This window comes from Leucopleurus acutus, assembly GCF_964270905.1.
Source record: "Leucopleurus acutus genome assembly, chromosome: 16".
Taxonomy (NCBI): Eukaryota; Metazoa; Chordata; class Mammalia; order Artiodactyla; family Delphinidae; genus Leucopleurus; species Leucopleurus acutus.
This window is the reverse complement of record NC_139158.1, coordinates 62,348,648-62,374,564: the sequence shown is the minus strand read 5'-3', so window position 1 is coordinate 62,374,564 and position 25,917 is coordinate 62,348,648. Positions and strand designations below refer to the sequence as shown.

Sequence of the window (25,917 nt, the reverse complement as noted above, 5' to 3'; positions counted from 1 at the left end):
ATGGCGTCAGGCAGGCGTGCCCCGCGCACCGGGCTGCTGGAACTGCGCGCCGGGGCGGGCTCGGGGGCTGGAGGCGACCGGTGGCAGCGGGTGCTGCTCAGTCTAGAGGAGGACGCGCTGACCGTGAGCCCCGCCGATGGCGAGCCCGGCCCGGAGCCCGGTGCCCAGCGGGAGCCGGAGCCCGCGCAGCTGAACGGCGCCGCCGAACCGGGCGCCAAGTCCCCGCCGCTGCCGGAGGCGCTGCTGCTCCAGCGGCGCCGCGTGACGGTGCGCAAGGCCGACGCCGGCGGGCTGGGTATCAGCATTAAAGGTGGGCGCGGGGCCACCGAGGGCACGGGTCGTGGTGTCTGTGGGACCGCCGAGGGCGCAGAGGTCGCGGGGGCTGGCAGCGTATTGAGGACATGGAGTTGGATGGCTTCTGTCTGGGGGGTAAGGGCGTCTGAGAGGACAGAGGGAACCGAGGGCACCAGGAGCACCAAGGTCGGAGAGGGCTTTGAGGTCTCAGTCAGAAGGCACAGGTGTGGAGGGCGTTGGGGACTCACCAAGGACACGTGTGAGTGGGGAGTTCTGTGTGGAGGCAAAGAGATCTGAGACTGGTTGCCTAGTCTAGGGTTGCATGGCGATCAAGAACAACAGGGACCCCAGGAGAGCAAAGGATGGAGAAAGGAGACTGAGGCCTGGGGTGCTACTAGGGCAGGGAGGGGGAAGTCTTCAAGACACAACCGAGGTGGCAGGGAGGAGTAAGGCCTGGAGTAGGAAGCATGGCTGGTGGGGAGATTGGAGACTAGCTGGAGGCGCCAGCTGGGCTGGACTCACAGACAGGGGGCCAGAAAGGACCTAGAAATCTGAGGACCTAGAAAGGCTGTGGACCTAGGTGAAGAGCCCTAACAGCTGGGTTTGAGTTTCCTGATCTGACCATTTCCACCTTCCACAGGATTGAGATGGGCTGTCAGCCCCCAGTACTGACAGCTTTCTTTAGGGGGCAACCCAGACTCAAGTCCAGAATCAGCTGTGTGAACTTAGACAAGTCATTTCCCATCTCCGGACCTCAGTTTCCTCAACTATATAATGAGGGTAATGGTAGAATTGGGATGTTTCTATGAAAACAGGAGTCCAAAGTACTCACCCTGCCAGCACATAGTAGGTGCCTGGAGAATTATGGCTGTTAGATGAGAGGAAGAATAGAGGTCACGAGAGACTCCCAAAGTAACTAACCTCATGCTAAAAAAACTGCACACCCCAGTTGTTGGGTTCACCATTCCTTCCTGAAGGGGTGGGGATGGTGGTGACTTGGCTACCACTGTGTGCCAAGTACTGTGCCCAGTACTCTAGGCTCATGATCCACTTCATCCTGGCAACAAGTACTAAAAGGTAGGAAGCATAATCCTCATTTAGTAGGTGAAGAAACTGAGACTCAGAAAAGTAAAATGGTTTTCCCAGGGTCACACAGTCAGTGAGCGACAGAGCTGGGATTTGAACCTCAGTTATGAGGCCCCTAGAGAGTGTCCAGAGGAGTCGGTTCTTCCCCATGGAAGGGCAAACTTCCATGCAGCCAACCAAAGGGATCTAAAAGGGGAAAATGGGAAAGCCAGGGAGTGGGCACCAGTTTTGCCTTCAAACTCCGGCATGGGATAGGTCAACAGATCAATCCAGAAATTGTATACTCAATGTGTTAAAACAGGAAGGAACTTAGAGTTCACACAGAGTTCCATTTTGCAGATGGACAAACTGAGTCTTGGAGAGGAGGGGGACTTTCCAAGGTCACATAAAGTTACCTCCTAGCGTCATACTTCCAGGTGGGAGTAGGGGTACTTTTTGGAGGTGTCAGGGGAATACCAGCTCCATTCAGTTCTTCATGTATGGAGACTGGGCTCCTGTTGCGACGTTGACCTTTCCTTTAGGGTCCAGCCCAGCCCAGGCATCCAAGAATAATCATGGATTCAAACTGAACTGAAGTCCCTAATTTCAGGCAGAAGAGGGCAGATAGATATAAATAGAAACTCCTTCCTTTCCTAGGTCTCACGCTCTGTGTGGTGCAATGAACAAACTGTTGGGCCTGTGTGGGGGTCTGGAGAGGCATTCCAGTCCTACTTCTGCCACCAGTTTGTTGGGTGACATTGGAATTATGACCTGGGCCACTTGTTCCTCATCTTTGAGGATGGAGCACTAGTGTGATACCTGAGGGCCTGACTTGCAGTCTACCATAGAGTTAAGAGTGTTGGTTCTGGAGCCAGGAGACCTAGGTTCAAATACTGGCTTTGCTGCTAACCAGCTGGGTGACCTTGGGCAAGGGGCTTCTCTCCACAATTCAATTTTCCCAGTAGGAATCTGAGCATGCCTGTGTGACTGGGGTGTTGTGGAGATGCAACGAGACAAGATTGAAAGCATTTAGCATGGTGTTATTTCTGTTATTACTGTTTCTGATTTTAAAAGGACATTAAAGAATTTAGAAATAAAGCAATGTGGTAAAATGTATTAGGTTTTTTTTTTTGGCTGCGTTGGGTCTTTGTTGCTGTGCGCGGGCTTCCTCTAGTTGTGGTGAGCAGGGGCTACTCCTTGTTGTGGTGCGTGGGCTTCTCATTGCCGTGGCTTCTCTTGTTGCGGAGCACGGGCTCTAGGCGTTCAGGATTCAGTAGTTGTGGTGCGTGGGCTCAGTAGTTGTGGCTTGCAGGCTCAGTAGTTGTGACACGCGGGCTTAGTTACTCTGCGGCATGTGGGATCTTCCCGGACCAGGGCTCAAACTCATGTCCCCTGCATTGGCAGGCAGATTCTTAACCACTGCACCATGAGGGAAGTCCCCAGATACGCTTTTGAAATCTCTAGACTCTAAGGCCTTGGTTTCTAGCCTGGATCCTAGGTTGTAAAGCTTTCTGATTGCTGAAGAGATCCTTCGTGGCCATAGCAATAGCTGACTTCTATCTTTATTCTTTTTTTTTTTTTTTTTTTTTTTTTGCGGTATGCGGGCCTCTCACTGTTGTGGCCTCTCCCATTGCGGAGCACAGGCTCCGGACCCGCAGGCTCAGCGGCCATGGCTCACGGGCCCAGCCGCTCCGCGGCATGTGGGATCTTCCCAGACGGGGCACAAACCCGTGTCCCCTGCCTCGGCAGGTGGACTGTCAACCACTGCACCACCAGGGAAGCCCTCTATCTTTATTCTTGATTAGAGGCTATCAGTGGGTTCCCGCATTATGGGAAAATTGCTTAAAATCCAAAATAAAATAAGAAAAAAGTTTCTGAAGCACCTTGTAAGTTACTCAAACACTGGTGAACACCCAAAGCATTTAACCAAAAGATACATTATAACATTATAAATCTAGCAAATGACTTGCAAGTGTTATTAGTGTCCTAACTTCTAAGGCTCTTTTCTGAGATTCTCTTTACTCTCCACTCCCCATTTCCCAGCACTGGTTTGGACACGGTGAGAGACCTTCAGAAATAATTTTGCCTCAATGTGACTCGCAAGTGTTGGAGTGTCTGCCTCAGTTTCTTCCTCTTTCCGTGCTTGTGCAGGGGGCCGAGAGAACAAGATGCCTATTCTCATTTCCAAGATCTTCAAGGGCCTGGCAGCCGACCAGACGGAGGCCCTCTTTGTAGGGGATGCCATCCTGTCCGTGAATGGGGAAGACCTTTCCTCTGCCACCCATGATGAGGCAGTGCAAGTCCTAAAGAAGACAGGCAAAGAGGTGGTGCTTGAGGGTAAGCACTGGGGCCCCCAGGGGTGTTCAGTTCTTCCCTACCTTCCCCAGGCCTCATGCACTGTGGGCTGGGAGGTGGGCAGGGTTGAAAACAGAAACAGAACTCGGGGATCCGCCTTGAGACAGCAAGGGCGGTGGCCCAGAGCCAGGCTGACCTGGCTTTCATTTCCTCTCTCCCACTCCCTAGCTCTGTGGCCTTGGACGAGTCACCTCATTCCCCTGAGCCTTACTTTCCTCATCTGTAGGGCAGGGGTGTAACTTCTGCCTTACTGGGTTGTGGAAGTTGGACAAAAGGTCCGTGGCAGGCAGGATCTGCCACCCAGTGAGTGACTCAGGGGCAGAGAAGGGCGGGGACTGGCAAAGGGGCGGCTAAGATTCTTTCCTGAGGAGCCAGGCGAGCTCTCAACTCCGAGTTCTCCTAAAACCCTGAGACCCATCTTGCTTTGGGAGGGGACTTGGCCTTTATGTAGCAGGACATCAAATACTTCCAGCTAGGCTCAGAGAGGAGTATTATTTTTGGGCGGGGGGGACTTGGTGACTCCCCTCCACTATCCCGTCACTGTGTGGTCGTAGATGAGACCTTGGCTTTCTCCGGGACTCAGTTTCCCATAGGTTGTTACAGTCTCTTGCTGGGGTGGTCCCAACTTCTGCCTTTTGCCAGCTCTGTCAGGAGGTTTCTGCTCTGCTCAGCCTTTTCATCAAACTCCACTCTGTGGGATAGGGAGGGTAGGAGGGAGATGCAAGAGGGAGGGGATATGGGGATATATGTATACATATAGCTGATTCACTGTTATACAGCAGAAAGTAACACAACATTGTAAAGCAATTATACTCCAATAAAGATGTTAAAAAAACCCCAAAACCAAACCCCCAAAAAAACTCCACTCTCTCAGTTCCGGAAGCCATGGGGGCCTGAAGAATGTGTCTTTGGCTCCTGGCCCAGAACAGGCACACGGAGGTGGCGGGGGCTGATGGAGAATGCCATGGCCAGTGAAGCTGCGGAGCTGAGCCCCAGGCCCAGATCCTGATAGGTTGCCTTTGTGTCCCCAAAGAGGTCTCCAAGAGGCCACAGAGACAAACAGGCTCTGGATCCCTGGGTGATCTTTGGCATTCTTGACCTAAATTCTCTATTGTTTTGTTTTATTTTATTTTTACATTTTATTATCTATTTAAATGTACTGTGTGTCTATTTAAATGCTACTGTTGCATTTTAAAAATATATACTGAAAGCTGACTCTGCAGTATTGGTCCCTAAAAGCTTAAGTATAGCAATCATATTTTAACAGCAAAATTAAATAACAAGATCACACATTAATGATATGGATATAGAAGACTTTCCCTCCCATATGCCTCATCACTCTGATATTTATAGCCAGTAATGCAGTTTAAACAGTTGAAATTCATCAAAATGTCATATTTTGGTTGACTTGAAAAGCTCTTTTAGTCTCTGCTGTTTAAAAGTTTAGTCCATGGATGGTAAAATTTCTACTGTAGACACATTTCTGATCCACGCCAAGGTCCCCTTCACCTCCTCATCTTTAGGTAAAGAATGTCTCTATCTGCCTTCTCAGTGTGGATCATTCTGAGAGGGTAGCATCTCTGAGTGTTAGACGTTTGAAGCGTCTCCTGGTTTCGGGGCTAATACCCAAGCCTTCTACCTCATTTACTCCATTCCTTCCTCACTAAAGCCAAGAAGCATTTCCAGAGACCTACTATGTACCTGATTTGCAGAGCATTGGGTCAGAAGCTAAGGCAGACCCGGCCCTTCCTGAAGGAGCCCACCAGTGAGTGGGGGAGACAAAATATGAACACTGTCTTCTCCACACAAACTATTTAAAAATCAGCGTCTAAAATCCTGTCTGCTCTGTAATTAATCTGGCCTTAGGCAAGACCCTCGTCTTCTCTGGGGCTCAGTTTTCATATCTGTTGGGGTTAAGCTAGATCAGAGATGACCAACAGCTTTCATTTTGAGCGTTAGCTTCCTTGGTGGCTGCTGAGAGTTCCATATTTGGAAAGATTGGGAGGTCTTATCTGGACTCAGCAGAAAGGAGCTGGAATTGATTAGCAATGTCTGCTGCACATAGAGTAGGGAAGAGAAATACCATGTGTAACATCCCAGGACTGAGGGTTTCCAGCACTTATGGTGTCTAAGACTTTTCACAGGGCAAGAGCTTTCCTTGGCAAACGCTGCCCCAGGCTGCTGGATGGAGCCTGGCCTGCCTCTTGCCCAGCGTAGGATTTGGCACAAGGTAGGCACTCTATAAATGTTAGTGACTCCCCTCCTGTCCCGTAGCATTTATATAGAATTGGTATTATTTCCTCCTTAAATGTTTGGTAGCATTCTCCAGGGAAGCTACCTTTATAGAAAGGTTTTTTTGTTGTTGTTGTTTGTTTGTTTTGCCACACTGCGCAGCATGTGGGATCTTAGTTCCCCTACCAGGGATCGAACCCTGGACCCTTGCAGTGAAAGTGCGGAGTCCTAACCACTGGACCGCCAGGGAATTCCCGATTTTAATGTCTTTAATAAGGCAATTTAGATGATCTGTTTTTTTCTTTTCTTGGTAGTTTATGTCTTGCAAGGAATTTGTCCATTTCATCTAAATTGTCAAATTTCTCAGCATAAAGTTGTTTATAATCTTCTGGTATTTTTCCTCCCTTTTGGATGACAGCCCTCTCCTGCTTTCTCTTTCTCTCCTTCTCCCTTTGTACTGCTCTACTCAGTGGTTTCAAGGGGACTCTCAGTCTCGTGGGGCAGATAGCTGAGCAAACCTACCAGATCACCATCCTGTCACAGGTGCTGAGATGGGGTCTGCGCAGGGATTGGAGGAGGCCGGTGGTCAGGAAAGACTTCCTGGAGGAGGGGATGCTGGCACTTTATGAACAATAAGCAGATGTGGGTATGGGTTGGCGAAAGGGCATTCCGGGAAGGGGAGCTGTGTGAGCAAAACCACGAAGGGGTGAAATGACTTGACTTACCTGGGGAGTTGCCTGGGAAGTAATTCAGCTTTATCTGAGCCTAGGTGTGAGGAAGGGAGTGGAGAAAGAGAGGGCTATTCAGACTGACAGATTCTGCAGGGCCTTGAGTGCCAGACTAAAGGAATTTGGAGGGAAACAGAGCGGTTAAAGGGTTTTCAGCAGAGGCTCACATGGTCAGCTCTGGGCTTTACAGCATCAACCTGGTTTGGAGGGAGGCAACAGTAGATGCAGAATGGCAACAAAGAGGCTGGGGCCACGAGCAGGAGGGAGATGGTGGTGGTTTGACCTAAGCAGGTTTGACTAAAAAGAGGAGTCTCGAGGTTGTAGCCTTCATGTTAGTTTTTTCCCAGCTTTTTCTTAGTTGAAGTCTCTGTCTGAGCTGCTTTCCAGCAGGCTTGTAGAAGGAGGTAATTCCACCCAGTGGGGGCGAGCACTGGCGTCAAGACTCTTTGAATCGCACGGGTGATCTGAAAAGCCTGGAAGACATGAGGGATCTAGGATGCTGGGTTGTGACTGGTCCTTGAGATTTGGGGGAGTTTGTGGAGACTGGGCAGCTGCCCCAGTCTGGAGCCAGAGCTCCTGGAAGCCTCTCTGGGCTTAGGATCCTCCCAAGCACCCAATCACTGTCACATTGTTCAGAACTTCCCTGCCCTCATCTCACTTCTAAGACCACCTCCAAGGGCCCATGGCCTGTCCTTTGGATGTGAACTTGGCAGGGCAGCTGGGCATCTTCCCTGAGGTCTGGGGCTTGTTGGGTACAGAGCTTCCTGAAAACATCCTAGAAGAAAAGATGTCACTAGCAAACTGCAGTTGCCAGCCAGAACCCTACTTCCCTGGCCTAAGTCAGGGGCTCAGCTGGGTATCAGCAACCCCAGCCTGCCTTCTAGACCTTTTCCTCTCTGAGGGCAGGAGTTTGCACAAGTGTCTTGAGCCTATTCTCAGCTATAGCGATGTATTTGTGACCAGAGTCTGGGCCCAAGCTGACAGCCAACACGCCTCTGTCTGCTGCTTAGAGAGGCCCATTGTGTGCAAGGATCTGGAAGCAGGGCCAGCCTGGGCCCTTGGAGACCAGGCCTGGGGGAAAAGGGAGGGACAGCCAAATGCCTCCCCTCCCTCCACCTGCAGTGAGGCTGACAAGACACAGGTAACAGGGAGCCTGTGATGCATTAAAAAATAATACTAAAGGACAAAAATGAATAAAGGCAATTTTAGTACTTTGTACAAAGTAGAGAAGGTTCACCCCACACAAAGATCAGGCTTTTAAAAGATACAGGCATGGGACTTCCCTGGTGGTGCAGTGGTTAAGAATCTGCATGCCAGTACAGGGGACACAGGTTCGAGCCCTGGTCTGGGAAGATCCCACATGCCACGGAGCAACTAAGCCCGTGAGCCACAACTACTGAGCCCGCACGCCTGGAGCCGGTGCTCCACAACAGGAGAAGCCACCGCAGTGAGAAGCCCACGCACAGCAACACAACTAGGGAAAGCCCACGCACAGCAACGAAGACCCAGCGCAGCCAAAAATAAATAAATTTATTTAAAAAAAAAAAGATACAGGCATAGAGTAGCATGTACATAAAAGACACAGAGAATAGTAGGAATTGCTATAATCCCTGTTTTACAGACAAAGTCACCAAGATTTGTTGAGAATAAATAACTTTCTTCAAGACATACAACTAATAAATTGGCTGACTCAGAATTCAAAACTAGGTCTGTCTGATTGCAGAGGCCACTATTGACTCTGCTTTGGATAATACCTACCTCTCATAGTTGTTTGCAACATAAAAAAATAATGCATGTAACATGCTGGGACCAGTGTGCGTAAGTAGGCACTCATTTATTTTATTTGCTATTTATAAGGATGAGACGATGCATTTGAGGTTTATGGCACAATTCCACACAGTAAGTGTTTGATAAATGTCAACCTTTGTCGTCATCACATCAGCAGCAGCATTTTTGTTTTCTCCAGTAAACCTGAAGGTCTCTGCAGGCAGGAGTCATGTGTAGTTTGCCTCAGAGCCCCAAGCCTGGCACCAAGCCCAGCACACATTAGATGTTGGTGAGTTTGGGGGGAATGATCACCTAGGGGACATCCCTGACCGTTTCTACTTTGCCTTTAACCTCCTCAATTGCAGTTCACTTTCCTAAATGTTTAAGATGGGGCTTAAGGCTCAAGCTGGGCTTGACTGATCCCTGAGAGTTTCCACTGTGAGTCCTCAGAACTCCAAGGCCAGGCCCCTGCCAGCTCATCGCCTGGGAGATGGACACTGCCAAGTGTCCTGCCTGAGATTTGGCTCAATACATCACCACTGTCAAAAGTGGGATGTTATTAATGGATGCAGCTAATTTGAGGCCACTCCATGCAGCTTAGCCGAGTGATGCTGTGCCTGAGAGGTGCCTGAGGGACCTGTGTTCTGGGAACAGAGGCATGAATGGAGCCCCCGTCCAGCCCTCCCATGGCTGCAAAGACCTGTTGTTCTAATCATTGTTCTCAAGAAAACATTAATTTGGCTGCACACCCATACGGCTTAGGGCCATGTGATTCCCCACAGGCAAAACTTGGCTTAATTCAGTCCTGGCCTGTTCCCTGGATCTTTGATTAAAATGCTTGTGGAGCTCTGGAGGCAGGTTTTGGCCTTGATTAGCTATGTGAGCTTGGCTGCTGGTGGTGGTGGTGGAAATTATAATGATAAGAATGTTAATGATAGTGATGGTATGTCTGCTGTTTAATGAGCACCTACAGTGTGCTGGATACTGTGCTAGGTGCCTTCCATATGCTTTCTCGTTGCATCCTCAAAACCACCCTTATGATTCAAGGTACATTATTCATTCCATTCTACAGATGAGAACACTGAAACTCAGAGAGGTGAAGATTTTGCCTGAGGTCACACAGGGGCAGAGATGGAATTTGAGGTCAGATCTGTCAGATGTCAAAACCCATATTCTTAAATTTTTTTAAAAAAATTAATTATTAATTTATTTTTTGGCTGCGTTGGGTCTTCCTTGTTGCATGCGGGCTTTCTCTAGTTGCGGCGAGTGGGGGCTGCTCTTCGTTGTAGTGCACGGGTTTCTCATTGCGGTGGTTTCTCTTGTTGTGGAGCACGGGCTCCAGGCACGCAGGCTTCAGTAGTTGTGGTGCAGGGGCTTAGTTGGTCCGCGGCATGTGGGATCTTCCCCGACCAGGGTTCGAACCCGTGTCCCCTGCTCTTGGCAGGCAGATTCTTTTTTTTTTTTTTTTTTTTTTTTTGCGGTACGCGGGCCTCTCACTGTTGTGGCCTCTCCCGTTGTGGAGCACAGGCTCCGGACGCGCAGGCTCAGCGGCCATGGCTCACGGGCCCAGCCTCTCTGTGGCATGTGGGATCCTCCCGGACTGGGGCACGAACCCGCGTCCCCTGAATCAGCAGGCGGACTCTCAACCACTGAGCCACCAGGGAAGCCCTTTTATTTGTTTTCAACAAAAGTTTATTCTTAAATGTACAGTATGTTCCAAGACAACACTTCATTCTAGCTATAGGTGGCAACAGATGTTATGGCAGAGAATCCAGATGTTTAAACAGGAATGGAATTAATGATCATCATTGCCTCAGACACAAGGAGCAGATTACTTTTTGCCAGATTTCCTTATTTTGAAGATTTATTTATTACTTTTTTATTTATTTAATTTTATTTTTGGCTGCACCGGGTCTTAGTTGCGGCATGCGGGATCTTCGTTGAGGCATGTGGGATCTTTTGTTGTGGCACGCGGGCTTCTCTCTAGTTGTGGTGCGCAGGCTCCAGGGCGCGTGGGCTCTGTAGTTTGCAGCTCTCTGTGCGAGCTCAGTAGTTGTGATGCACGGGCTTAGTTGCCCCGCGGCATGTGGGATCTTAGTTCCCTGACCAGGGATTGAACCCGTGTCCTCTGCGTTGTAAGGCGGAGTCTTTATCACTGACCACCAGGCAAGTCCCTACCAGATTTCTTAATTCCACCCGTGGTCAGGGGCCTTTCCCCGGGACTTCGCTTTTAGCTCCTCAAGTTTCTTCTGCTCCTTCTTCTGTTTCTGCTTGAATTGCCTTCAGGGGCTTCTTGCCACCTTTGTGGCCCAACATGGCACCTGCCGCCCCTTCCCCAGACCCTGACGGTATATTTTTGAAAAACAGAGTTTAAAAAAAATGTGAAAAGTAATATATCCTTAATTTAAAAAAAACAAACAGGAGCGTGTAAAGCAATTATCTTCTCATACCCATGGCTAATATTTTCACACACGTCCAGAGAAAGCTTTCCATATTTGTTTTTATCATTGAGCAAGTTGAGGACCTCTTTCCAACTCAGCACATGTAGCTCTGTTTCATTCTCTTTATTATTATTATTTTTAAAAATAAATTTATTTATTTATTTTTGGCTGTGTTTGGGTCTTTGTTGCTGCATGTGGACTTTCTCTAGTTGCGGCTAGCGGGGGCTACTCTTCGTTGCAGTACGCGGGCTTCTCATTGTAGTGGCTTCTCTTGTAGCGGAGCATGGGCTCTAGGTGCGTGGGCTTCAGTAATTGCAGCACGCAGGCTCAGTAGTTGTGGCTCGTGGGCTCTAGAGTGCAGGCTCAGTAGTTGTGGTGCACAGACTTAGTTGCTCTGTGGCATATGGGATCTTCCCAGACCAGGGCTCGAACCCGTGTCCCATGCATTGGCAGGCGGATTCTTACTTAACCACTGTGCCACCAGGCAAGTCCTCATTCTCTTAAATGGTTGCATAATATCCCATTATTGGGATTCAGACATTCGTCTCACAAATATTTATTGAGCCCTTGCTCTATGCCAAGACTCGATGTAAAGCACTGGGGATGTAGCCGTGAATAGGACTGAGTGGTCTGCCAGGAACTCAACTTTTAAAAATAAAAATAATTTATTTGGCTGTATTGGGTCTTAGTTGCAGCACACAGGATCTTCGTTGGCATGCAGGATATTTTGTTGCAGCTCACGGGCTTCTCTCTAGTTGTGAGATGGCGCGTGGGCTTAGTTTCCCCATGGCATGTGGGACCTTAGTTCCCCCAGCAGGGATCGAACCCGCGTGCCCTGCATGGAAGGTGGATTTTCAACCACTGGACCACCAGGGAAGTCCCGAGCTCACTTCTTGTATTTAGCAACCCCTATTCATGGGATTCAGGTTGCTCCTAGCCTCTTGTGCCATAGACAATAATGCCATGACCCCTCTATGCACCTGTGAACGTTTATCTGAAGGGGATTCCTGCAAAGGGTATTGCATGTTCAAAGTGTTCATGTGCCTTTAGGATCTTGATAGATGGTGTCCCCTATACTGTACAAGGGTGTGGAAGGTCAGATTTTATGCCCCAGAGTGTGGCAATCCAGGCAGCTCTGCTGCAAGGCCTGCCAGTGGCTGGGAACTATGTATAGTCCAGCCTTGCTGGACCAGCAGGACCTCAAAGATCATCCAGAGCACGTTGGAATGCCAAGTCCTCTCCTCAGCATCCTGGGTGGGCAGGTGGGAAACTTGGACTTGAATCCTCACAATGCCTTACTCAGAAAGCTGGCATATCAGTGCCAATTATATAGGCAAGCAAACTGAGGCTCAGAGAGACTGTGGGACTTGCCAAGGCCGGAGAGTAAGCGTCAGGGCCTGGATTGAAATCTTTGTCTGTCTGTCTGTCTGTCATGACATCCTGTGCTCATCCCCTTATACTGTCATACTAAGAATAGTAGCAGAAATAATAACCACACTGCTATTTATTGAAGACCTATTCTATGCCAGGCAGGACAAAATGCTTTACAAGCATTGAATCTCAGTATGTTAGGAGATAGATATATTTTACTCCCATTATAAAGATGAAGATGTAGAGGCTCACAGAAGTCAAGTCGCTTGTCCAGGGTCACAGAGCAAGGAAGTTAAACCCAAGCCTGCCTCACTCTAGAGCCCAATTCAATGTTGTCTCCATCCTGAGAAGCCCCAGGCTTCTCAATATTCATTTATTTAACACATTTCTTATTTACTGATTACCAGGTATATGTCAGGTACTATTCTTGATGCTGGGGATACCCTAAAAAGCAAGGAAACATGTCCCTGCCTTCATGGAACTGACATTTTGGTTAGAGGAGAGAGGCTGTAGACTAGTAAGCAAATGGATAGATCATGTACTTTCAGGCAGGGGCAAGTAAATGAGCACCCGCTGAACAGACAAGGAACAGCTTGAGCTTAGGGGACAGGCTTTAGCCAAGACTCAAAGCCAAGACATTCAGTCATAAACATTTATTGAGCACTGGGATAAGTACTGGGGATACTGTGTTGAGCCAGAACAGATGTATCCCCTTCTCTCTGCAACACATATGTTCCCTCCCAATTGTCCTGGGCCAGGCAAATGGTCCTGCCTTGCCTCTGTTCCTTGCATTTCTAGTGGAATCTATTCCTGGCTCCTTGGGGTCAGGGCTGGCTTCTCTCCTTGGCAGAGCTGGCAGTCAGGGCCTCTGGAAGGGGCAGGGTGTCCTGTGTCTGTTTCAACTTTCCTGAGGAGGAAGGGCCCACGTATCTGCTTTACCAGGCTCCTGGGCCAGAGGTTTGGCTGGGGAGGGTGTGGACACCAGTTGGGTCTATCCTTGGGGTCTCAAGAATGCTGGCCACAGGGTCATGGTCCTGCCCTCAGCTCTCTAGGACACTGCCTTTGGGCAGCCCCGCCCTGCCTGGCTGGGTGACTCAGGCAGAAATCAGAGCAGGGAGGAGGCCTGAGAGCTGGGCTATTTATGGCCACACTCTGGGGGCCTCAGCACCCCACCCCCACTCTGGGACAGGCTGATTGGTTGGTGAAATGCAAGCCGTGTTTCAGACACCAGCTGGTATGCTGTCCATCTATAGCATGTTCCTGTGGGAGAGGAGAAGGAGGACCCACTTCTGGGATGGCCTGGGTGAGCAGGGCCTCTGGTAGTTTCTCTGGCTTCAAAGGTGACAAATATTCATTTGCTGAGCACGTAGCATCGGAGATCCCTGCTGGATTCTGGGGGGTACAGAGACGAGTCAGTCAGGGTCCCTGCCTTCACAGTGCTCCCAGCCTGGAGGAGAACACGGACTCCCACGTGGACACATAGGGAAGTGGGGTCTAGGGGACTGCAGAGGTGGTGGGCGTGGAGGTTCCAGAGCGTGTATCTGGGAAGGTTTCCTAGAGAGGTGATGTCTGAGCTGAGCCAGGACCTTCTGGGCTGTGGCACCTTCTCCCGCCTGCTGAACGAACCTGTCCTGCCCTGGCGTTCATTTCTCCATTCACAGAGCACTGACTCTGGGTTCGAATCAAGCCTGGTTTCTGTCTTCTAGGAGCTCCCAGTTTGGTGCGAGAGACAGCCCCAACACACAAAATCACAGCAGAGTTCTAAGTGTGGGCGGAACCTGTGTCATATGTTTTATATCATCTTATTTAATTATAACGTCTCTCTGAGGTAGACATCATTATGCAGATTGAGGGCCAGAGAGGTGAATTACCTCGTCCATGATCACATAGCTAGACAGAGCTGGAATTCAAATCCTAGAGTGCCCGTCTCCAAACCATGTACTAAGGGCATTCTGTGCAGGGAGAACTGCATTTTTAAAGGCATTTGGAAGCTCCTACAGCTTCTGAGAGCTCTGAGGAGGTCAATATAATTGGATTAGAGAGCGAGATTAGGGATGTGGCAGGAGGTAAGGTCAGCAAGGTAGGCAGGGCTCAGGTCCTGGAGAGCCTTGCAGTTGGGTGAAGAGTGCAGGGAGCCAGAGCATGGCTTTGAGCAGGGGAGGGACGTAGTTAATTATAGTAGGGAGATATATCAGTTGCAGCCTGAGTCGGAGTGGGGGGAATGGGTGGGTGCTGTATTAGTTAAGATGCTTTTGTCTGCAAGTAACAGGAACCCAATTCAAAGAGGTTTAAACATTGAAGAAAATACGTTTTCTTCCAGAATACATAAAGTCAGCATGGCTCCAGGGTGGATTAATTTAAGGATTCACCATCCTCAGTGTGTGGACCCCAATCCTGGGGTCAAAGTGACTATCATCGGTTTAGGACCAACTCCCCCCTCCCAGCAACTTCTAAAGGCTAAAGAGGAAGGGAAGGGAGTATATTTTCCCTCACAGCTCATTGGACAGAATTGTATCATCTGCCCCTTTCTAAGCTAATCACAAGCAAGAGGGATGGAATGATCATGATTTGCTTTGACCAGTCAAGATTTTCCCCCTGGGCTGGGGAGAAGCCCAACCTTTTGGGCTCTGGGTTCTGTTAGCAAGGAGAAAAAAAAGTAGGGGAATGGTTTGGCTGTCAGGTAGACTGTGTTGTGTCCCACCTCTATCACCCCTTGAGACATAATCCTGGGGTAAGTCATTGCTGTAATGGTGAGGATGAGTCATTTTTAGTCTTAGTTCCCAATCTTCAGACCTAGGCTTAGTTCTCTCAAAAAAATCTGCTCTTGTTTTCAATATAACTTCTCTTCCAACCCCAATAGGGCTTGTAACTCCCTCTCACTTTCACCCCTGTTTGCCTTGGATCCTATCTGAGCCTCAGGGCCAGTCTCCTGCAACAGAAATAGCTTCTTATGTGGTTCTTCCAGGGAGCTGGGCCAAGAACTGCTTCCCCACCCCTTCCTGGTCTGTCCGCTCACAGGCAGAGCATACTGACTGGGCCTTGACTGCAGACATCAGATGGCTAGCAAGCCAGATGGCCATGGGAGTAGAGGTGGCTGAGAGGAGAGGAAGAGAGGCTGCCCAAGGGCTAGCAGGCATAGGTACTATTCAGTAGGGCAGCAGAGGGGACAGCCTGGCTGGGAGAAGAGAGACCAGTGCTCGGGCAAGACTTTTAACCACTTTGATGTACACACTGTCCTTCTAGCAGCTCATTTTAGAGATAGGAGACTGCTGCTCATCAGAATTGGGAACAGTCCAGATGCTGGGACAGATGTGGCAGACACTACTGGTTGTCTGTCTTCCAACCATTTCCCCTTCTTCCATGCTACCAGAGCCTGATTTAATTGGGTGGGAATATGCTCAGCCGTAGAGGCTGAATTGTGATTGGTCTAAATAAATCATGACTATTCACTCTTACTAATGATTTGCTAGAAGTTGGCATGCAGCCCAGTCAGGCCAATGAGATATAAGGCTTCATGGAAATATTTACCTCTCTGATAAGAGGGAGATGTGAGGAGACAGCCCTTTTTCTGCCTGCCTCCTCCCTTCTTGCTTTGGGTTTTGTCATGTAAGGAATGATTAGCTTGAGCCTGTTGCAACCATCCTGTGGTCATGAGGGGAAGGCCAGAGAATGGCAGAGATCCAATGGCAGAGAGGCCTATCCAGGATCCAATGTCATTGAGCCACTGAACCAATCCTGAAATTGCCTTCCTCTAGACTTCTTGTTACATGAAATCATAAATATCTTTATTGCTTAAGGCACTGTTATCATATATTCTATTATTTGCAGCCAAACTCAACTAATTGATAGAATAAGAATGCCAAAATGTTTTATTATCAGTTAGCTTTAATTGATTGGTTATGGCTGCCATAGAACACTATGATTGATTTGTGATGGCTTCCTTGAGCAAGGGATAAACAAGTGGTAGCTCAAGTGTCACATGTTTACCATCCCAGTCCTACCTAGAGCCAGTCCAACACCTGGCACATATTAGGTGCTCAAGAAAACTGACTTGTCTCTGAAACTCTTCTGCCACCAAGCTCTTCTCAGATCAACCCTTGTCATCATGTTGCCTTTCACTTCTAGCTGCCCTTTGTTACGACATCTTCCTTTTGTCAAAAGGCATTGAATCCAGGCCCCAATCAAGACTCTTTTGGTTGCAAATATCATAACTCCTGTTGGAATGGCAGTCTGACTTTCTAAATGAGGAGTATCAGAAACCAGAACATTAGCAGATGCCTGGCAGGGCTTTCCCTCTGTCTCTCAACATGCATCTCCACTGATTTTCTCTCCCTACAAATTAGCTCTCTCCTCTTCTCTGTCCTCACTGCAGAAGGTGGTTGCCCCTATAGCTTTCAAGTGTGTTCAAGACATTAGTGTAGGATCTCTCAACAGTCTCAATTTGGGTAGCCTAGTGTGGGTAAGGGGTTGACCCCTGGTCCAGCTAACATAGCCAGGAGAGCAGGATCACATATCAGAACATGACTTTATGGGTCAGTTGGGAAGAGGAACTGAATAAAAAGTTCAGTTCCTCTGAATTTTGTACCAGCCACATTTCAAGTACTCAGTAGCTACATGCGGCTAGTGGCTACTGTGCTGGACAGTGTATACAGAGAACGTTTTCATAATCATAGAAATCATTGTCTCTGTTGGACAATGCTATTCTAGAAGGAGTCCACTATACTCACTCAGTGATGACTGGTCAGAGCTAAGAGGGCCTCTAGACATCATATTGGTTAGGGTACAAGTTGTGCTGCTGTAACCAGATCCCCATAAAATACTATGGCTTAAATATAATAGAGGCTCCTTGCTTTCTTATGTAACAGTTCAAGTCTGACATGGCAGTCCAGAGTCTCAGCATCCATTTATTTCTGTTAGTCAGCCTTTTAGAGTGTGGCTCATGTTCTCCTGGTCAAGATGGTGCCCCACCAGCCTGTGTTCTAGCCAGCTCAACCTGTCAAGGGAAAAGACAGGGAAAGGAAGGTCGTGCCCCTTTCTTTTTTCTTTTAAATTTATTTATTTATTTATTTATTTATTTATTTATTTATTTATTTTTGGCTGCACTGGGTCTTTGCTGCTTCGCGCAGGCTTTCTCTAGTTGTGGCGAGCGGGGGCTACTCTTCGTTGGAGTGCATGGGCTTCTCATTGCGGTGGCTTCTCTTGTTGCAGCTCTAGGCGTGTGGGCTTCAGTAGTTGCAGCACATGGGCTCAGTAGTTGTGGCACATGGGCTTAGTTGCTCCGTGGCATGTGGGATCTTCCTGGACCAGGGTGTGCCCCTTTCTTTAATGGGCAGAACTTGGTAGCTGCACACATCTCTTCTGCTGTCATTGGCCAGACTTGGTCAAATGGGCACTTATAGCTGCACGGGAACCTAGAAAATGAAGTCTTAAGATGGAAGTTTATCACTATCTTGGAGGAAAATTAGCAGCCTCCACCATAGAACTATCTCATGCAGCCCCTCCTTTTTGCAGATGAGAAGATTGAAGAGATAGAGGCAAACAATGGGACAGTGACAGAGCAGTCACATCTTCTGACTCCCGGTGTCCTCTCACTGCCTTGCTGCAGCTGTTGCCCATTCCCTTTAAGCAGCCATCCTGAAGCTCTAAACACTTAAACTTAAGTGGTTAGAACTTAGTTATGTGGCCACACCTAGCTGCAAAGGAGGCTGGGAAATGTAGTCTTTCTTCCAAGTGGCCATGTGTCTATAAACCAAGGGAAAAGTGAGAGAATGGATGGTGGCATGCATCCAGAATTTTCTACCATGCTTCCCTGTCCGAGACTTTAGCCTAGAGGAGGATAGTGATAGTGGACATAAATTAAACTTTTAATGAATTAGTGACAATTGTGATGTGTGCTACGTGGGAGCCCATGTCACAGTGGTAACTGCTGACCTCTCCCCTAACCAGTCAAGTACATGAAAGAGGTCTCACCATATTTCAAGAACTCTGCCAGTGGGACCTCGGTTGGCTGGGACTCGCCTCCTGCCTCACCCCTTCAGCGGCAGCCTTCCTCCCCTGGCCTCCCACCCCGGGACCTCCATGATGCTAAACACATGTCCTTGAAGATGGCATATGTCTCGAGGAGGTGCACCCCCACTGACCCGGAGACCAGGTAAGCCTGGCGTAGGGGGCAACTCAGACAGACATGCCCTCGTGTTAGGTAGTGGGGCCAAAGGAAAGATTCCCTTGTGTTGCAAAGTGGCAAGCACGATGCACAGACGTAGTAGGTGCTTAAGAAATGTTTGTTGAATGGATGCAAGGGTGAAGTTATGGGGATGATAGTGTGCTTTGCTTCTCTCTTCTCCCTCTGGGCAGTTCACATCTGAGGAGGAACTTGGTCTGCCAAGGAGCCCTGGATTCCAGTCTTGGTTCTCCTTGAACTAGTCCCTTTTCCTCACTAACCTTTAGATTCCCCTTTGTGAAACAAGGATATCGGACTCAGTGATCCCCTCAAGTCTCTTCCAACTCCGCTGAGGTTCTGAGATGTCTGGTAACGTTTGTGTCAGGGCCGTGGAAGGTTACCATCCCTCACATCTGCGCAGCCTTTAACACCGATGATAAGATTGATAACAGCCAACATTACTGAGTGTTTATCACGCACGACTTAACTGTCACAGCAACCCTACAGGCAAAGTCCTATTATTTCACCCCCATTTTGTAGATGAGGACAGAGAAAGTAACCTGCCCAAGATCACACAACCTGGAAGGAATGGAGCTTGCCTCGTTTCCAGGTAGCCCTCTCTGCTTCAGAAGCTTCAGGTGCTTGAGTGATGATGGTGGTGAATGCAGTCTATGTTGATTAAACGCGGTGTGCAGTATTGGGGTGGTGTGTATATGGCTTGGGCATAAAAGGCTTGTGCTGTGGGTCCTAGTTACAGCTGAGCTTCAATGCCAGGCCAATGCCCAGCATTGCCCTGAAGGGCTGATTAATGTTCAGCATCCGTATCTCCTGGCCCTGCTTGTTGCCCTAGCCTGCCCCCATGAGGCAAGAACTAGTGAATCACAGGTCACTTACAGGTGCTCCACTAAGGGGCCTTGTGTGTTGGGTGAAGGTGAGGTGGTGTCAGTCCTTCCTGAGACTCATAGAACTTTAGGTTAATTGTGGATCCCAGCCTGATCCCAGACATCACCTGAAGCATGTGTGTACCTATATTTCTATGTGTGTCTACATGTAGATGGCATTTAAATACAAGCGGTTGTGGGTATATGTGAGCATTTGCACGGGCAGGGGTATAGATTTGTGCATATGTGTTTGTGTTAATATTTGTATGTGTATACTCATGTATGTACATGTGCCTGATTTGTGTACATATGTGTAACTTGAATATAACTGGGTTTCCATATCAGCACAATATCCCAGTCAAAGGAACACGATCTGGTAACCAAAATGTAATGAAAAATATTTCAAACTTTTACTTAGTGTTAGGATTACATTGGGCTGCAAGTATCAGAAACCCCAGCACGAAATGGCTTAATAAGTGAAGAGTTAATTTTTCCACATGTTTAAAAAGAAGTCCAGCGGTCAGCTGTTTAGGCTGCTGTTGCTGCTCAAGAATGCCCTCAAGGCATCAGGCTTCCAGCTTCCTTTTTTTAGTTTTATTTTTTTAATTTTTTTTTCGGCCGCACGACATGGCTTGTGGGATTCTAATTCCCCGACCAGGGATTGAACCCGTGCCCTTGGCAGTGACAGTGCGGAGTCCTAACCACTGGACTGCCAGGGAATTCCCCTTCTGCCATCTTTATTGTGGATTTTCTTCTTTCTGGAAGCAGGATGGTGGCTGCATCTCCAAGCATGTGTCCATATTCCAGACAGGAAGAAGGCAAAGGACAAAGGAATTTTTCTCCTGGTATTATGTTCTATTGCTGCATAACAAGCCATCCAAAAATTTAGTGGCTTAGAAGATAACAGTTTATTATTTTTCACAATTCTGTAATCTGGGCTGGATCAGCCGGCCAGCTCTGTTCTATGTGGTATCTGCTGGGCATGGAAGTCCAAGATGGCTGTTTCACCCACGTGCCAGCTGGGGTGGTTGGAACAGCTGGAGGCTGGCTAAGCATTCCGCTTTCAGTATGACCTTTCTGTATGGCTAGCTTGTTCTTCTCAAGGTGGGTGGCCTCGGGCTAGTTGGATTTCATGATGGCTTGGGAATGCCGGAATGGCACTTCTGCCGCATTTTATTTGTCAAACCAAGTCACAAGGCCAAGTAGAGGAGAAAGAAGCTTCACCTCTTGATGAGAGAGGTGCACCGTGTGTATAGGGAGGGATGAATTTGGTGGAGGCCACCTTTGGAAACTAACTACCACAGCTGGGAACACTTTACCTTTCATTTGGGAAGGGACACCCTCCCCAGAGCCTTCTCTCTCTCATCGGTCAGAACTGGGTCGATGGCCAGGGCTAGCTGCAAGGGAGCTCTGTAGTGGAGGAAGGCAGAGGCGGAGGGCATTGGAATGGATGTGTGTGAGCCGTTCTCCAGTTTCTGACCCACTTCACTGTTTACAGAAAAGCCAAAGGGGAGTGAATCTTTAATGCCCCACAGAACATTTGAAAGTCCTCTCCCTGTCACTAACTCCTCTTGTACCTCCCTGAAACCTTTCCCCCACACTTACCTGTGTGGCTTTTTATCTCCCTGCCCTTTTCCCTTCTCCATTCCCCAGCTCTTTTTTTTTTTCCCACACCGCGGATCTTAGTTCCCCAACCAGGGATCGAACTCGTGCCCCCTGCATTGGAAGCATGGAGTCCTAAGCATCTGACTGCTAGGGAAGTTCCCTGCCCCCCACCTCTTTTTATGTAGACCATCTCAGGCTACCAAGCCTCTTCAGTTGCTGTGTCCACACCCCTACCCCGTCAGTGCGTTACTTTGGTTCTGTACCACAAAGGAGAACCTGGGAGAACCAACAAGACAGTCCTTCTCCTTAGAAACCAGGACAGGGCAAAATCATGAATCCTCGCACAGTGATAATTTTGGCCCCCGTCACACATGTTTGAGTGTGTGTGTTTGTGTGTATATGCCTATGTGTGTGTGTGTGAGATAGTCTCTTATCCTGAGATAAGATAGATAAGTCCCATGAGGCTCCAACAACTGTGGCTGGAGCCCTGCAGCGAGTGTCGCTCCTGATTCTGTCATGGACATCCCCTGTGGTTTCTTCTGGTTTTGTGGTAGATGGGGTTTCCTGGGCCAGATTTCAGGGTTGGGTACCTGCAGCCCAGTGGACGGGCCCTCCCCTCCACCTCATTTGTGCCTGCAGGTATCTGGAGATCTGTTCAGCAGATGGCCGGGACACCCTCTTCCTGAGGGCTAAGGATGAGGCTAGCGCCAGGTCGTGGGCAGCTGCCATCCAAGCCCAGGTCAACGCTCTGATGCCCTGGGTCAAGGACGAGCTGCAGGCGCTGCTGTCAGCCACCAGCACAGCCGGGAGCCAGGACATCAAGCAGATCGGCTGGCTGACTGAGCAGGTGCCTGCAGGGCCCGGGACATATCCTCCCCACTCTTCCCTTGTCCTGGAGCTGACCCAAATCCCATTGCCCCTCACTGCCTCACCCCTCCCTGGCCCTCTGACCTCTCCCCTCTCCGTCCCTCCTCACTGCTGCCTTGCCCCCTGCAGCTGTCCAGTGGGGGCACAGCACCCACCTTGGCCCTGCTGACCGAAAAGGAGCTGCTCCTCTACTGCTGTCTCCCCCAGACCCGTGAGGCCCTGAGCCGGCCGGCCCGTACTGCCCCGCTCATCACCACCAGGTATCTGCGGACAGGCAGGACTGTGTGTCCCACCCAGAGCTTGGGGAGTGATGCTCTAGATGGACCTCAGAAGCTGGGGATTCCAGCCCTATCCTGCCCTGAGTTATTCCCCAGGTGGCCTGAAGCGAGTCTCTGCCTTGTCTAGGCCCTGGTTTCCTCATCTGTAAAATGGGGGCTTGGAACAGAAGGATATGAGGTCCCACCAGTCACTCATTCATTGATGCCTACTCTGCCCAACCTTGTGCTGTGTGGTTCAGGAGACAGAGAGCCCCCAGATGCTCCGCCCTCAGGGAGTCCCCAGCCTGGCAGGGGAGACTGACCCGGGAACAGACTTTAGGATGCAGAGTTGTAGGAACCACTTAACTCTACCTGGCCTGGTGGGGGAAGTCTTCGGGCAGAAGGTGACATTTGAGCTGGACTTTGACAGATGAGTAGAAGTTTGCTATTTAAGAAAGGCTGGAAAAGCATCTCACACAGAGGGAACAACATAGTCAACGGTACAGAGGCATGAAGGGCTCTCGCACGTTCATGGAGCTGTGAGTGTGCTATAACCAGTTTGTAGACTCTCTGCAGGAAATGGAGAGGCGGGGAGTTGGCAGGGCCTGATCTTGCAGGGCCTCTATTGGCTGGTTAAGGAATGTTAGCCTTATCTTAAGAGCTGGGGCAGAGTTGAAGAGTTTGAGCCTGGGAGTGAGGTGGCTCTTTGGGTTGTGTTTTTTTTTTTTTTTCTGCGGTACGCGGGCCTCTCACCCTTGTGGTCTCTCCCGTTGCGGGGCACAGGCTCTGGACGCACAGGCCCAGCGGCGATGGCTCACGGGCCCAGCCGCTCCGTGGCACGTGGGATCCTCCCGGACTGGGGCATGAACCCGTGTCCCCTGCATCGGCAGGCGGACTCCCAACCCCTGCGCCACCAGGGAAGCCCTGGGTTGTGTTTTAAAAGAATCCATGTTGCTGCCACCTGGAAAATATGCTGGGGGTGGGGGTGGATGGGAGCAGTCATGCAGGAGAGCTGGTGGAGGTGGATGGAGGCAGCAGATGGAGAAGGAAGGCCGCATTTGCATTGGAAAACACATGGGTGGTAAAATTAACCAGGCTTAGTACTCACCAGATGGGGAGGGTGAGGGAGGTGTCCGGATGAATGGATGAATGGGAGGTTTGGAGCTTGTGTCTGGGGGAGCAGTGGGACTGGGGGTGGGAGTGCAAAGGGAGGAGGTCAGAGCAAGACGCTGAGTTGAGTCCAGAGTGTGCGAGGGACAGGTAGGGAGCTTGGGTAGGAAACTTGGAGACTTGTGGGTCTGTAGTTTAGGACTGCAAAGTAGGGGACTGGGTATCAGAAGCAGCTCCAAGGGGGAATGAAGCTACGAGAGAAAGTATGTGGAGTGAGGAGCAAAGAGGGCTAAGGAACAGAACTCTGGGGTCTGCTGCCCAGAGAGGGGCATTGAACTGCCCAAGGTTACACAGCAAGTGAGAGTCAAGCTGCGGGGTCTCGGCCCTTGTTGTCCATGTCTCCTCACTCTGGGCTGGGCTCTGGCGTACGTGTCAGGAGCCTGCTGCCTACCAGGGATAAGCAGGTCATGAATTGCCTGCCTAATTAAGTGATTCATTAATTCAGGTCGCAAATGTTTACTGAGCACCTACTATCTGTCAGGCATTGTTTTAGTTGCTGGGAATATAGTGGCGAACAATTAGACAAAAATTTGTACCCTAGATGATATTCTGGAGAAAAAGACAAAAGCCAACCAAAACAGTGAAAAGTAATTATAACTTCTGGTACCATAAAGAAAAGTAAGGCTAGTGGGTGATAGGGAGGGGTGCCACTTTAGACAGAGAGGTCAGGGAAGCCTTCTCAGAGGAGATGGCACTTGAGCAAAGGTCTGAAGGAAGTGAGGGAGAGAGCAATGCAGATAATCAGGGAAGCGTGTGCTCGGCAGCGGGAACTGCAGAGGTGCTGAGGCAGGAGTGTGCTTGGCGTGTCTGAAGACATCAGAACGGTTGGAGCCGAGGGGGCGAGGGGAAGGGTGGCAGGAGATGGTCTCCTGTGAGTCAATCGGTGGCTGTCTGGAAGTCCTGTCCCCACATTAGGTGGTAAAGGAGTCGCAGGGTCCCTTCCCAGGTAACCACCCACGTGGCCCAGAACTACCTCCCTGCTGCCTGAGGCCTCATGCTTAGCCCTCTGCCCCCTGCCCCCAGGCTGGTGCACTCAGGCCCCTCCAAGGGCTCCTTGTCCTACGATGCAGAGCTCTCTTTTGCCCTGCGCACGGGTACGCGCCACGGTGTGGACACTCACCTGTTCAGCGTGGAGTCACCGCAGGAGCTGGCTGCCTGGACCCGCCAGCTGGTGGATGGCTGTCACCGGGCTGCTGAGGGTGTGCAGGAGGTGTCGACAGGTGGGCTGGGTGGATCTGGGAGTGCCTTTCTGGTAACAAACCTCTTATCCCCAGGGGCATTCAAGTTTCCTTCTTTAGGGTGCTTCAGGAGGGGGAGAGAGAGTGGGATTTGGGGTCTCTGAGGGCCCTCTGTTTTGGATGTGCAGGTGCCCTGGTAGGTAGTGAGACTTTTCCCAGGGGTTTTCTCGTGCCGGCTTTGTGACTCTGCTGGTGAGGATATGAGAGATGGCACTTGGAGTAGGGTTGCCAGAAAAAATACAGGACACTCACTTAGATTTGAATTTCAGGTAAAACAACAAATGATGTTTTGGTCTAAGTATGTCCAAATGATCCATCGCTTATCTGAAATTCACATTTAACTGGGCAAGTCTACAGGCCTCTAAGGTCTCCAAAGGCCATGCTTGGTGGGTCTGCTGATGCCTTTATAGGGAGTGGGCCTCCTGTCCAAAGCAGAGTTGAAGCTCCCCCTTTCCACCTTGGCTGCTGGCAGTGGGACTGGAAGTGGGGTATAGGTTTTCTGCCTGCTCATCCTTCTGTATTTCAGAGTGTGGGTGACTCTATACAGGGTGGGTGTACAAATGGCATTGACAGTGAGCCTCCCACCTCCAGTGGCATTCAAGTTCCGCTTTTGGAGCTGCCAGTGGGGATTGGAGGTAGGGCTTGCGGTCTCTGAGGTGTCGCTGTGCCCGTGCCCACACCCTCCCCACAGCCTGCACATGGAACGGCCGTCCCTGCAGCCTCTCTGTGCATATTGACAAAGGCTTCACACTGTGGGCGGCTGAGCCAGGTGCGGCCCAAGTTGTGCTGCTCCGACAACCCTTTGAGAAGCTGCAGATGTCCTCCGACGATGGTGCCAGTCTCCTTTTCCTGGACTTCGGGGGCGCTGAAGGAGAGATTGTGAGTGGAGGGGCTGGGGGGTGATGCTGTCCGGGGGCCCAGGCTGGATGGGGCTCCTGACCCTTCTCTCCGTCCACCCTGCAGCAGCTGGACCTGCATTCATGCCCCAAAACAATGGTCTTCATCATCCACTCCTTCCTCTCGGCCAAAGTCACCCGTCTGGGGCTCTTAGCCTAGAGGTCGTCAGATGCATTAGCCCTGAAGAGGGGGTGTCCACCACATGGCCTGACCTGGCCCTCCGCTGATTGCCTGCTTGCCACTGGGCTGAGGGAAGGGAGAGGAAAGGAACAAGGAGGCAGAGACCCAGCCCCTGAGAGAGGCTGGGACCCAGACTCAGGACACAGTGGATCCTGCCAGTGATGTGGTAGCCTCCCTGCTGCTCCCCCCACCCACACCAGTGCCTTTTGTGGAGAGATATTTTGTGTACGCAGAAGCCATTCCGAGCCCGGGACCTGCCTCTCTGGGGATCTTGACCCTAGCTGACAACTGCCAGGCCTCCCAGGGGCCCCTAAACTGTCCCCAGAGGCCCCATCTGAAGCTGGAGTTCCCTGGGGTCTGTGTCAAGAGAAAGAGGAGGAGCCTTTCTGTTCATTTCTCCCATCAGCTC

At 50.1% G+C, this 25,917-nt stretch overlaps 1 protein-coding gene across 2 annotated transcripts; it reads left to right on the top strand.

Annotated features, from left to right (window-relative positions):
* SNTA1 (syntrophin alpha 1) lies at positions 1 to 25,917 on the top strand (the record flags this gene model as incomplete). Of its 2 annotated transcripts, none has more annotated exons than XM_082856486.1 (8): positions 1 to 310; positions 3,511 to 3,696; positions 18,200 to 18,404; positions 21,539 to 21,746; positions 21,896 to 22,026; positions 24,217 to 24,413; positions 25,123 to 25,310; positions 25,398 to 25,917. In XM_082856486.1, 8 exons carry the CDS (start codon positions 1 to 3, stop codon positions 25,485 to 25,487), a joined length of 1,515 nt encoding a protein of 504 aa, XP_082712612.1. In that variant the 3' UTR covers positions 25,488 to 25,917. The 2 variants fall into 2 exon arrangements, with proteins under 2 accessions (XP_082712612.1, XP_082712611.1); XM_082856485.1 differs by having other exon boundaries at positions 25,395 to 25,917.